Source organism: Dendrobates tinctorius, unplaced genomic scaffold (assembly GCF_039654945.1).
Source record: "Dendrobates tinctorius isolate UK_male_01 unplaced genomic scaffold, ASM3965494v1 ptg000150l, whole genome shotgun sequence".
In the NCBI taxonomy this organism is placed as follows: domain Eukaryota; kingdom Metazoa; phylum Chordata; class Amphibia; order Anura; family Dendrobatidae; genus Dendrobates; species Dendrobates tinctorius.
In genome coordinates this window covers 2,206,698-2,221,155 of record NW_027361817.1, presented here as the reverse complement: position 1 = coordinate 2,221,155, position 14,458 = coordinate 2,206,698, and the positions used below count along the sequence as shown (strand labels likewise).

General features: G+C 46.2%; 1 protein-coding gene across 1 annotated transcript in view; it reads left to right on the top strand.

Moving 5' to 3' along the window:
- Positions 1 to 14,458, top strand: part of FOXK1 (forkhead box K1) — a 136,637-nt gene that overhangs the window by 12,704 nt on the left and 109,475 nt on the right. Inside the window, exon 2 of the mRNA XM_073546657.1 lies at positions 7,830 to 8,018. Within this exon, the coding sequence (XP_073402758.1) occupies positions 7,830 to 8,018 (189 nt within the window). The remainder of the gene's footprint in view (positions 1 to 7,829; positions 8,019 to 14,458) is intronic.

The following is a 14,458-nucleotide window of genomic DNA, read 5'->3' as shown; positions in this document are numbered from 1 at the left end:
TTCTTTGTTCCTATTCATAATCTGGAAAAGAAAAACAAGCTTTCCTGCTTTATTGGGTCCCAACCGATTTCTCAATTTAGAATGAATGAGTCCAAAGGAAGAGAATAATCTTTCAACGCCTGCAGAAGAAGTTACTGCTGTTAAAAGTGAAATCATTACTTGAACAGTCTCTAAATCCAAGCGCTTAAGTGACTTCCACCAGTTTACTGGTGTGACCTTCCTTAAAATATCTTCAGCAAACATATATTTCTTGAATGGTTCCCCCTTAGCTCTGAAGTTTATTATAGTTGGCATTAAAGATGGATGATTGCTGGATACCCATGTCATAGCTAACTCCTCTTCCTCAGCACTTAGGTTTTGACCCTGATATTGGATATTGACAATATTTGCCAAAAAATGAGCTGGAGTCAGTGCTTGTCCCATTCGTTTGTTTACTGCTTGTAATTTAATTCTGTCCATGTGTAGTTCTGTTTTTAAGTGTTAACTCAGTTCCTTCCAAATTTCAACAGCATCCGCAATAAAACAGCTATTTTTCTGTATTTTGTTTAAAGCTTGAGAGATGGGTTTCAGGAAGCTCAGCATATGTTCAACATTTCTCTTAAGCCCAATGTTGAGGATTTTGGCCGTGACAGTGCCATCTATTTTATCTCGATTTTCTTCACAAAGTGTCATCAGAATAGGCCAGTTTTTGATATACTGCTCAAAACAGTCCACCACAGAGTTCCATCTAACATCTTGTGGGAGCGTTAGCTTGGTTCCACCCATCCTTTTCAGAGCTGCTGCAGCAAAATGATTATTACGGAAGTATTTAGCAATTTCAACAACATTAGCCTTTATTTCTGGAACACTTAAGTCTTTGGCTAAGAGGTGCAGCAAATGAGCACTGCAACCATATGTTATTAGCAGCTTTGTATTCCCTCCCTGCTCTTCTAAATCTCTTCTCATCTTGGATACGTTTGCAGCATTGTCAGTGACCAAACTGCGTACTAGATATTTGAATTTTTGTTCACATGTCGTTATAGCTTTTACTGCCACTTCTTGTAAGTATTCTGCTGTGTGTGCATTTCCTGACGTATCAGTTGTTTGTGCAAGGAAGACTTTACCTTCTTCTGTTGTTATACAAGCACATACAATAGGATCATTGTGGACATTACTCCACCCATCAATACTTAGGTTAACAATTTTACCCTCCAGAGCTGTTGCACATTGCTCCATTTCTCTGTCATACACTTGATCCAGCAGTTTCCCTGCAACATCAGCTCTGCTGGGTGGACTGTATCCTGGTCTCAGTGACTGAACCATATTAATGAAATGTGGGTTCTCAGTCAGACGGAAAGAAGAGTTCGTTGCATAAATAAACTGGGCAATTTTTTCATCAATCAACTCTTTTTTCTAATCTGCTAGTTCTTATCACAAACCTATCTATGGTGGTTCCAGGAGGTAAAGGTTTTTTCTTCCTTTTGGGTGATGGTGATATGTGGCTGTGGGTGTCTGATGATGATGCTGCTGCTGCTAATGAAGCACTATCCTGGATGGATAACTCTGAAACTGTAGAACAGGATGATGGTGATCTTGGAGGTGGATAGTTTCCAGAATCCATGAATTCCCCTAAACAAAAAAAGTCAGTGCTGTTATTTTATTGTTTATACAATTTCTGCTTATTGTACACAACACATCACTGCCCCTGCCCCAAAAGGAATACCGTATTTTTCGCTTTATAAGACGTACCTGATTATAAGACGCACCCCCAAATGTGGTGAAGGAATAGAGAATTTTTTAATAAATGGGGTCCGTCTTATAATGCCAGTGTCCGTCTAACAAATCATATAGGGTATATGTCCCTCATAGCCCCCCCACCCTAAAATTAGCCCCCTTAATCTGGATATGGCCACCTTATATTGAATATAGCCCCCTTGTGCTGGCACACGGGCCCCCTGTGGCTGGCACACATCACCCTGTGGCTGGCACACATCACCCTGTGGCTGGCACACATCACCCTGTGGCTGGCACACTGGCCCCCCTGTGGCTGGCACACTGGCCCCCCTGTGGCTGGCACACTGCCCCCCCTGTGGCTGGCACACTGGCCCCCCTGTGGCTGGCACACATCACCCTGTGGCTGGCACACGGCCCCCAGTGGCTGGCACACATCACCCTGTGGCTGGCACACTGGCCCCCCTGTGGCTGGCACACTGGCCCCCCTGTGGCTGGCACACATCACCCTGTGGCTGGCACACTGGCCCCCCTGTGGCTGGCACACTGGCCCCCCTGTGGCTGGCACACTGGCCCCCCTGTGGCTGGCACACTGGCCCCCCTGTGGCTGGCACACTGGCCCCCCTGTGGCTGGCACACATCACCCTGTGGCTGGCACACTGGCCTCTGTGGCTGGCACACATCACCCTGTGGCTGGCACACTGGCCCCTGTGGCTGGCACACATCACCCTGTGGCTGGCACACATCACCCTGTGGCTGGCACACTGGCCCCCCTGTGGCTGGCACACATCACCCTGTGTTAGATATCGCCTCCATGCTGCTGCTTTTAGTAAAATAAACTCTTTCCTTACCTTCTCAGCGCTGTCCCTCCTCGTGTCTCCCTCAGTGTGGTTGAGCTCCTCCTCCACTTCCTGGTTCTCAGAGCCGGTCATGTGATCAGCACAGCAGAGTGCTGATGACAGCAGCAGCAGAGACACCGGGAGATCAGCGCTGGAGGAGGTAAGGAAAGAGTTTTTTATTTTACTATGGGCAGCAGCATGGGGGCGATATCTAACACAGGGGATCATGTGCGATCAAAGGAGGGCGCAGGCAGCTATAATATGCACCGCTCCCCCAGCCAGTCACCGTGGTGCGGTTTCAGCACCATGGTGATGGACAGCGGCAGTGCATATTATATGAGCGGGAGCAGGAGATCAAAGGCTCCCTTCGGCAGCTTTTACCAGCTCACAGCACCGCTCCAAAGCTGCCCCCACCTCCCCTGGACCCTGCAGTACATATATATATATATACACCCCCTCCCCCGTATATTCGGATTATAAGACGCACCCCCCTACTTTCCCCCAAAATTTGGGGGAACAAAAGTGCGTCTTATAAAGCGAAAAATACGGTATTTGTTTTTCTTCATAACTGTACCAAATGACAGTAACATGCAGTAATAATAAGAAATATAATTTTTCTCACACATGACAGTTCAGTCTTTAGAAATAGGATTCAATGAAAATGTTTACCAACTTGAAGATCCTGCCTGTTCAGAAGTGTTTCTTTGGTCATCTTCATCACCGCACTTCTCATGATGTTGCCTCATTCGCGCCACCAGGCCTTGCATCTCTTTGTTGCATCGTTTGCATTTTGCACGCATGCCTGCCTTACCGATAGGCGAAGGAGCTTCATTAAAATATTCCCAAACTGGGTCTCTTTTACGGCCTGCTGCCATTATAAGGAAAGAATGTAATAAACCTCAGATCGTACACACAAACAGATCCAGACTTGTTATTGTGCTCAAAGTTTCACTTTCATTTTCTTGTCTGCTTGCCCTTCCTCCTCCTCACACTTAGATTCACATTCTTCTTGTGTTGTGCAGATCTATTCCACTCCAAACAATCAGAAACATATTGTCTAACTTCTTGGACTTGGCACTGAAGGGGTTGATTCTGTATTCATAGGTTTGTAGAACAATAGGATTAAGGTCTTTTTCTCAACTCTGTTCATGTTGTAACATTTTTGCCGTGAAGAAGAGGCTGGGACCTCTGCGGAGTCAAATTCAGTTTTGAGAACTGCGTAAGTAAAGCGAGCGTCTGTGATAATATAGGAGAGAAACTGCCCACTAATCCTACAGAAACCTCTGGAAGAGCATGGCATTGTGAATGTTACACATATACAGCCTTTATTCTACTGAGTTAAACAACTCAGCTTTATCTCATGATGGAAGAACCTTTGGATGGTAAAATATTTTCCTCAAAAAGCAGTTTATTGAAAAAAATCCGATTTAAATCAAAAAAATCCGATTTAAATCAAAAAAACCGTTTTTTTTTTTTTTTTTAATTTTTAAAAAAAAAACATTGATTTTTATCCACCCTGCACAGCAGCGGTATTTCTAGCGATATCGCTATGTGTGAAGCCCCCTAAAGACAATGCCATAACTACCAACCTATGCTCTTGAATGACAACACTTCAAGTCTAAGGCCATGTTACCTTTAATGGTTGCTGCATTTTATGTGTGGTCTTGGCCCTCCAGCATGTTGTTTGTGACTCTGTGATCTGGCTGAGGGTTGCTTTTACCTGTACAGACAAGCGATTTAATGAAGACGATTTAAGGGCATGTCACACTAAGAGATATCGCTAGCAATATCGCTATAACTAGTGACGTTATAGCGATATTGCTAGCGGTATCTCTGTGTCTGATACTTGCCTACGACCGGCTCCCCCGCTGGTTATCGCTGATCGCACGAGAACGTTCAGGACCGTTTCTCGTCGTCAGCTTCCTGCGGCGCTTCCTGCTGTGAGGACGAGCGACGCGTGGAGCCGGGCGGGAGGACGCAGGATCGCCTAGTGTGACAGGTAAGTAGCGATCCCCGACCCCTGCGATGTCGCTGGTGAGATCTGCCTGTGTGGCAGCTCACTAGCGACCACTTAGCGATATACCAGCGATCCTGACCGCGTCATATCGCTGGTCGGGATCGCTGGTACATCGCTAAGTGTGATAGTACCTTTACTGTCTTTTTTTTTTTTTTTTAAATTTTAAACTGAGTACCTCCTCCAATTGACTCTGCTCCACTGATTCTGGAACAGTTTTTTTTCTGTGCCCCTCCATTCTAAAGTTTTGCCTTCTGGTAATAAAAAACACACAATATGCAAATTGGATTTGTCTCACATGAACAGTGAGAACTCAGCAGTTGCCACTTCCCTTCCATGCCATTGTAGCGTCAGAGATCATGAGAGAAGCAGAGCGTCATCTGTAACAGTCAGGTCCGATGCTTTGCTGAGCCCCGGCGCTGCTGCTGCAGCTTTGCTGAGCCCCGGCGCTGCTGCTGCAGCTTTGCTGAGCCCCGGCGCTGCTGCTGCAGCTTTGCTGAGCCCCGGCGCTGCTGCTGCAGCTTTGCTGAGCCCCGGCGCTGCTGCTGCAGCTTTGCTGAGCCCCGGCGCTGCTGCTGCAGCTTTGCTGAGCCCCGGCGCTGCTGCTGCAGCTTTGCTGAGCCCCGGCGCTGCTGCTGCAGCTTTGCTGCGCCCCGGCGCTGCTGCTGCAGCTTTGCTGCGCCCCATCTTCCCAGCGCTGCTGCTTTGCATTGTCACAGCTCCCAAGTGCTGCTTTGCTAGGCCCCAGCTCTACAGCGCTGCTGCTGTTGCTTTCCTGTGCCCCAGGAGCTGCCACTTTCCTGTGCCCCATGCGCCAGGCTGCAGCAGTGACCGTCTCTGTGGGCCTTTGCAGTTTTTCCTCTGTTTCTGGCCAATTTAAACACCTCTGCATCGTTATGGGAACAAAGCAAACACCCATAGAGAAGTTCTGTGGTATATGCCCAGTTAGTTGAAGGAAAAATTTGTAATAAAATAAAAATTCAGTGAAAATTGTTTTTTTTAAGGCCAAGTTGACACAGCGCATATTTTTGGCAGAGAATTCACATTGAGAATACACATTAAAAGTCCATTTGAAGTCTTGTGGACTTTCCAGTTCCTTGTATGCATCTGTTACAGATTTTTCATATTTTACCAATATTGTGTAATTGGGAAAATGCACATCCTAAGAGCTTATGCAGACGAGCGTCTATATAGTATGTATTCTGTCTGATTTTTGGTCTGATAGAACATGAACCACACACTGACTCTTATTATTCAATAGGGCTGTTCAGATGTACTATATTTTTCTTAGTCCTGTCTGTTCATGAGATAGAAATCACAGTACTTTATTCTCAGCGTCGGATGAGACAAAGTTTTCCCGCCTGATAATAAAAAGTGTATTTTATGAGCTAGGGTTGGACTAAAGAAAAATGTTCCATTTTACGAAAAATTCCAATGCATTATACATATAGCTTTTTAGTAAAGCCCATCAATCACAAGACCATTGTAGAATTCCCCCCCCCCCCATTTTTCAGTACTTCTATATATATAATTGCCTTAAATTGTCTGTCATCCACTTCCGTCTGGATGTCCCCGAATCCCACAATCCACTGCGCCGGAAGTACGCCGACCGCCATTTTGGTACACCCAAGTGATGCCGCCCGGATCCAGGACGCAGCTGCGATCTCGATGGCGCTCGGATCCAGGATGCAGCTGCGATCCCAACTGCCCTTGGGATCCCAGCTGCCGCTCGGATCCAGGCCACCGCTGTGATCCCAACCGTCCTGGGATCCCAGCTGTCGCTTGGATCCAGGCTGCCGCTGCGATCCTGACCGGCGCTGGGATCCCAGCCGCTGTTTGGATCCCAGCCGCCGCTCGGATCCAGGCCGCTGTTGTGATCATGAGGCTGTGAAAGGGGTGTAACGAGGGGGTATAACGAAAGGGGTGTAATAAAGGGGGTGTAATGAGGGGGGGGAGTAATGAGAGCGATGCCACCGCCAGACCACCGCCAGGACCCACTGCCTGACTACACGCGCCGGATCCCACCGCTGCCTGCCCACCCACCTCCATGCAGTCACAGCCGGCAAGAAAGACAGCATCTTGAGGCCTGTGCTGGAGATTGGGTGCGGCCACCCTCTGGTGGCGCCGCACACCATCTCCAGCACAGATCGCAAAACACCGTCTTTCCTGCCGGTTGTGACTGCACGGAAGAGGGTAGGCCACCACCCCCAGCGCCACAAAGCTGCCCCCATCGTGATGTTACTGCCCTCCCGATACGATCGCATCGGGCACACATCTAGTTGTATTATAAAATGAATGGCTTTTAAAAACTACAGCTTGTCCTGCAAAAACAAGCCCTCATACGGCTATGTCGATGGAAAATAAAAAATATGGTGCCTCTTGGGAGGAAAAAACAAAAGTGCAAAAACGAAAATTTGACCTTGATGGGAAGCAGTAAGGCTAGATTCACATTTGCGAATGGCAGAGCTGCGGAGGGCTGCGGACTTCCTCTGTGAAGCTCCACCCACTGCCGCACCTCCTCCGGTCAGCTTCGCCTACGTCTGCATGCGGCCTGCGTACCTATCTTTAATATTGGGTACGCAGGCCATGCGGATGCATCGTTTTGAAGATGCGGTGATCGCATCAAATTGCAACATGTTGCGTTCGATTCAGGTCGCCGCATCGTCAAAACGATGCATCCGCATGGCCTGCGTACCCAATGTTAAAGATAGGTACGCAGGCCGCATACAGACGTAGGCGGAGCTGACCCGAGGAGGTGCGGCAGTGGGTGGAGCTTCACGGAGGAAGTCTGCAGCTCTGCCATCTGCAAATGTGAAACCGGCCTTAAGCAGTTGGTACATAGAAATGAAAACTCTTGTGTAGTTTGTTATTTCTCTGTATATGTAACTGCTGAAAACAACGCTCGAGCATGTGTCATTCTGCTGTGGCCACTACAAGATATCAGGCCTGGATCTGAGCTGAAGATAGGTCGTGTCTGCGTATCATCCACCACACTCATGGAGTTTAATGATTTCTTCACATCCAGTCACTGACGACCTACTGGAGCATATGTGTGTGTAGAATCTATTGTCAGTTCATATGTTACGTGTTCTTGTAGTTATGATTATTGTAGTATGTGGTGGTGTTTTCCTGTATATTTCCAGCTCCCAGCATTGAGTGCATACAATACCGTTTCACCATGTGAGTTAGTAGTAATAATCTTGTATTTCCAGTGCATTATAGCATGTCGTCTCAGTTTTAGACTTACATGACATTATTTCTTACAGGTGCACATTCCGATTCCCCAGCACTGTCATAAAGATAAAGTTTTCTGCTCTTTATCAAGAAAAGGAGGTGAAACCTCCCATGGCGCCTTCACCAGTATATCGTCACATTTCACCTTTGAAAATCCACATACCAGAACCAGATCTGAGAAGCTTTGCCAGTCCCTTACCGTCACCAACTGGAACCATCAGGTGAGGGTCCTGTTACATACAGACAGTTTTACAATGTTTGACAGCTGCTCATAGATGGATGTCATGGTGTGGTAATATTGGACTTGGAAAACCTAATGAATGGGATGTTACTATTTCCCTACATAAAGAGATCTTGTCACTCTTGATGCCCAAACCACAGGCAACATGAATCGGAACATGGCTGCACAAATGCAAGCCAGGGACCGAAGGCCAAGACGAGGTTCAACCGTTGCCGCCTCTGGCTGGCTGCTCCCTTTGACTGACATCTCTCTCCTTATGTATGGGCATGGGAGAGACCTGTGAATTACGAGAGTGGTGCAAGGAGAATCAGCGCTGGACTAGTCAGGTTTCTGCCAGTGGCCCCCAGCTGCCTCTTCAAACTGTTTTCTTTGAAACACCTGAGTGTTGTAGAGAGAGACCTACCTGGATGCAATCGTATACATGTCAATTCATCCACAATATAATAACACCTTCAAAAACCATAGATATAACCAAATCTTACACAAAAATAATGTAAGAAGAAAGAAGGAATAAACCAAAAAATAATAAAAATCTCAATTTTTTATTAGAAAAAATTATTTAAAACTTGTAATAAAGCAAGGAAATTTCCAAAAGATATGCCAAGGTAAGTGCTTACACCATGAAAAAATATCTAATTAGCAAAGTGATGCAATTTCTGCAGAACAAATTTTAGGCTCTCAACAATTACATATTCACGTAGAGCACTCAATTCTGATCACAAAAGAATCAATAATAACAAAATTTAGTATATAGTATATTGATTGCAACAAAGTCCATATAATGCATAAAAATTTCTATAGCACCTCACAAAAATGTATATATATGTGATGCAAAAAATGCTTACAAATAATTGATCACATACAGCACAAGTATATAATACATATCATTACGTATAGAATACGATACAAAAATAGGCTACATACTGACTTACTAAAAAGCAATTAAGGACGGGGCAAACTAATAATTTGCTAATGCATAATTTCCTTCCCAAAATATCCAAAAATATATGCAAATGTGCCCATGCTACTTAAGTGCATATATGTGATACATAAAAAAAAAAAAAAGCTAGATACCAATAAAAATTAAATAATAGGATATGTAAGGACACACTAGTAGTTTGCTTAATGCACAATCTCCTTCCCAAAATATCCAAAAATGCTTGCAAATGTGCCCATGCTGCTAAAGTGCAAATACTGGCTATAAAGCCTAGATCACACAGGACAATTTGCGGCTATCAGAGAACTTACATGTGTGCAGCCGCTGATAATACTGGTGTGCAGGTTACCTGGCTACCCCGACAGCGCCGTTTCGCCATATGGCTTCCTCAACAGGGGGCAATGTGTGTGGAGTGAGCGCATTCAAGTATAAATATCCCCGCAATCAGCTGTGAACAACATCGGCATTACCGGTAGCTCATTGCGGATGCGCTGCTCTCTGAACTTCCTCCCATGTAAAAAGGGAATTCCCATTCACCGCTCTTGGAGCGCAAGCGAAAAAACGCTCTGACATCACCATATAGAGCAGGATAGAAAGTCCGGGGATTGTCCTGAGTAGCACATGCGCTGACCAGACGCTGAGATATCACGAAAGGAATATAACGTTCAAACATAAAAAGTAAATGCTGGCTAATATTGAACGAATCATAAGTGGATAATCTATCTTTTACATAGTGAAAAATTATTATATATATATATATATCAAAAATAATAATGATTTTAATTCTCCTACACAATTAATAATAAATAAATATTAAGTGGTCACAAAAAATAAGTGCAAAAATTACATATAAACGCATAATATAAATAGCAATGTAATAATACAAATCCTATATATAAATTAGATGTATAAATATATAATTAATACAATAAATATAAAGCATAATAGTGACTGGTGCAAACAATAAAAAATTTTTATATTGAAAAATCTTCCATAAGTTCATATGAAGGAGCAAAGAAGTCCCCTCGATGATCCCGGGATAACTCCAAACATTACATCACATCAGGACAAGAACATTTCAAATAGATCTTCATATACTACAATAAATATAAACAAATAAGTTAAAATCAACATAAAAACACACACAAGACAAGATAAACAGTGGAAATATATTCAAATACAAATATTACGGGAACGCATTGAACCCCAGAGACTCATTGAGTCCCTGTGGAGTCATACTTTCAAGCAAATAGATCCATTTGCTTTCTCGCTGAGCAAGCACCCTAGCAAGATCTCCCCCTCTAAAACCAAGATTGATCTGGTCAATAGCCACAATTTTAAGACCAGAGGGATCACCATTATGGAACCGTCTAATCGTGCAGCCAGTCTTTGATTCATGATGCCCATGCTTTGTTCAGCATTAATTGCGTGCCATGTACCCATTATTGCTTACCAAATGTATGTCATACAAATAAGGATACTGTTTGTTGCCCTAAAAACATCAAACATTTTGGTTCTGATAAGAGAATGATTTAATCATTTACAAAATGATAGATTTATTTAAACCCCTTACGTGAAAGTTGGCTGAATCCACCAATTACAATGTTTTATGGTGCGATAAGCCACTGCCAGGAAAGTCTCGCACCTGCTTTTTCCTCTCTCTGCATTGAATACAAATGATACTCTGCCAAGCTGAGCATTCCTGTATATGGGGAAGCCGACAGCTATCTTATATGTCCAGCATAACACAGTTTATTTCTTAAGTTGAGATGCATGGTAACAATCGTTACACTGGTCCTGTTTGTGTCTTTATGCATCTTGGCACATAGATTCCATGAAATTATTTATCTATAAATGTACAGCCGGTGAAATAAGTATTGAACACGTCAACCAACAATGAGCATATTTCTAAGGCCATATTCACACATTCAGTATTTGGTCAGTATTTTACCTCAGTATTTGTAAGCCAAAACCAGGAGTGGGTGATAAATACAGAAGTGATGACATGTTTCTATTCTACTTTTCCTCTGACTCCTCCTGTATAGAGAAACTAGTCACATGCATTGCTCAATTGTTAGCGTGGCCCATTTTTCCACAGGAACACTTCAAAACCTGAAGGTCCCGTGGACTCCTATGAACTCTGAGCTTTAGTTCCTTCCATATTTTTAACATTGGATTCACGTCACGTGATTGACTGGGCCATTTTTTTTTCCTGAAACCAATTGAGAGATTACAGTACTTGGCTGTGTGTTTGGGATTATTGTGTTGCTATAATTTCCATGTTTCATCTTCATAGTACTGGTAGATGGCTGCAGATTTTTATCAAGAATGTGTTGGTATATTTCTACACTCATCCTTTCTTCAATTATGGAACAGCCCCACACCATAGTGTCCCCATCTCCAAACTTCACTGTTAATATGGTGTTTTTGGGGTGATAGGCAGTGCCTTTTGGCCTCCAAACATGTGTTTTATGGTTTGCAAAGTATTCAGTTTTGCGTTAATCTGACTTTATTATCCCAGAATTTCACAGGCTTGTCTAACTGTTGTGCAGACTTTTTAAAAGCAGTTGAACATGCTTTTTGTTCAGCAGTGGAGTGGTGCGAGGTTGAGTTCATTACTTATTGTTTAATTTGAAACAACTGTGCCTGCTGATTCCAGGTCTTTCTGTAGCTCTCCGCAGGTGGTCCTTGGCTCTCGTACAAATCGTCTGATAATTCTTTTCACTCCTCTAAAATCTTGCGTGGAGCATCAGGACGTGGCCTGTTTATGGTGAAATTATGTTCTTTCCACTTCTGGATTATGGGCCCCGACAGCGCTCACTGGAACCTTCAGTAGTTTAGAAATTCTTCTTTAACTCATGCCATCAGTATGTTTTGCAACAATAAGATTGCAAAGGTCTTGAGACAGCTCACCGGTTTTACCCATCATGAGATGTTTCTTGTGTGGCACCTTGGTAATGAGACACCTCTTTTCTCGTTCGCCTTATTGGGGGACACAGAGACCTTGGGTGTATGCTGCTGCCACTAGGAGGCTGACACTATGCACAAAATAAGTTAGCTCCTCCTCCGCAGTGTACACCCCACCGACCGGCAGAGATTTCCTCAGTTTAGCTTAGTGTCAGTAGGAGGTGGACACGGGTCTTTTATTAGACCCATATCTACCTCGTCGTGCGTCGTTCCTTTTCAGGTTCTACGGAGGGATACAGAGTGAAAAGTCACATCTGTACTCCCACATGGAGTCTGCAAGTACGGCGTGTACTGCCACCCCGTATCCTTGCAGTTCTCCGCGGCAGGACCAGCCAGATGGACGCCGACACCAAGACGTGCCAGCGACTCCAGGGGTCCTTGTCGCCAGTCTCCCTCCCACTCGCCTACCAGAGCCTGTCGGTTGGATGAGACGCAAAGACTTCTTCAGACAGGTAATGGATCGTGGATGGGTGAGTATTAGGCCCCGGCTTCATATTTATTTTCCTGGCTGCCCATTCCCGACGGTCACCTCTTCAATGGCACAGGGGACCCCGGTTGTAGGCGCTGCGGTCGCTCGCAGTCGCCACAAGGCTATAGGCAGCTCAATGTTGCCGGGCATCCCCCCCCTTTCTGGGGACAGGGAGCACAGGGTTTTTTTCCCTATTGGGAGCGACTGGCGTCTGCGGCGTCCCTCTTTTTCGGACCTCCGCGCCGACCCCCTGCTGACAGGCGGCCGCCGCAACTAATTTAGGCCCCGGCTTCAGTTCGGGCCTACCGCTGCGTCGCGGCCACGCCCCCCGCCCCTTTCTTCTAAGCGGGCTTCTCTCCCGCTCTTCCCAGGCCCTCCCACCGCCTGTCCTTCACCTGCCCAGCCTGTCATTGGCTAGAGGGCGGTGAATCATTAACCCTGCGTGGTGCTCCGCCCTTCCTCCTCTCCTAAGGCGCGCTTTTTCTCAGGACGGCGCCATTTTCCCAGCCTGTTAGCCGGGCACCAACTCCTCACTGGACATCATCTTCTCCAGCTGGTTTTTTGTCAGGAGGGCTGTCGGCCGGATTTCGCTCTGACCTGCATCCACTGACAGGTCGCAGAGCATCGCTTCTGGGGACACCGGACCGTGAGTAGCTCTGCACTGCAGACTGACCCTTCTCCGCCCTCTGTCCCCCAACCTTCCGGCATTACCTCAGCTTTTCACTATGTCTAAGTCTGATCGTACCCGCTCTACCGCCCCCCCCTGCACTTTAGTCAAGTACTTTGCATGTTCTTCGTGCAATCGCAAACTTCCCTCAGGCCAGTCCACTCCCCTCTGCCTGGATTGTAGCAATCCAATTCAGCCTGACGCCGTCCAGGAGCCATCTTCGGCCCCAGGTGAGAGTGAGCCCCCCATGCCTGGCTGGGCCTCCTCGCTATCTCAATCAGTGGCAGACCTCACCAGGGTGTCTCAGTCCCTGGTGGCCGTTCTTGATAAGTTGCCCCTGGACTCTTCAGCAGGGCCAAGCAGGTCCCAAATTGTTCCATCTGAATCAGCCAGCGGTAGTCGCAAAAGACCCAGGCAAGATTCCCAGCCGGAATCCTCTCCTAGTCCCATCTCACCGCATAGCCCTTCTCACCAGCCTCCCTCTCGGGCCTCCTCTCCCGAGTCAGGGGAAGCGCTTTCGGACAGGTCATCTGAGGGGATTTTAGAGCTGGATTCAGACCAGGATGCAAGCATGAAGGTCACAGTGCAGGACCTCATTGCTGCGATCCATCATACCTTCGATATTGCTGACTCCCCTGCGAAATCCTCAGATCAGGAGGTTTCGTTCAGACGGGCAGAAACTCCCTCCAGGGTTTTTCCTTTCCATTCCCAGTTTGGGAAAATTTTTACCAAGGAAAGCGAGGATCCGACCAGACGCTTTCAAAGAGGAAAACGTCTCGGCATACTCTACCCATTTGCTAAAGAGCTCACGGACAACTGGTCGGCCTCTCCCTCAGTCGATCCGCCCGTGTCCAGGCTATCCAATAACACGGTTCTCCCGCTTTCAGGCATGGCGTCCCTAAAGGATTCTAATGACAGGATTGTAGAATCCCTGGCGAAGTCTGCCTTTGAAGCGGCTTCAGCGGCGGTGTGTCCAATCTTTGCTTCATCCTGGACAGCAAAGACCATAACCACGTGGGCAGACGACCTTCGGCAGGGCATCTTAGATAAGGCGCAACCGGAGAATTTTGCCAATCTCGCCAATCAGATCTCCCATGCTGGGGACTATCTTCTCTCCGCTTCCTTGGATGCTGCATCCTGTGCAGTTCAGGCGTCAAGCAACGTTATTGCAATTCGACGTACAATTTGGCTAAAGGCATGGCAAGCGGACTTGTCTTCAAAAAAGTCCCTCACTAACCTGCCCTTTCAGGGGGTGCGCCTCTTTGGGTCCCAATTGGACAAGATTATTAAGGACGCCACCGGAGGCACGAGTTCACTCCTCCCTCAGTCCAAGCCTCGCAGACCCCCACTAAGGCGTCAGTTTCGACCCTTTCGGACTTT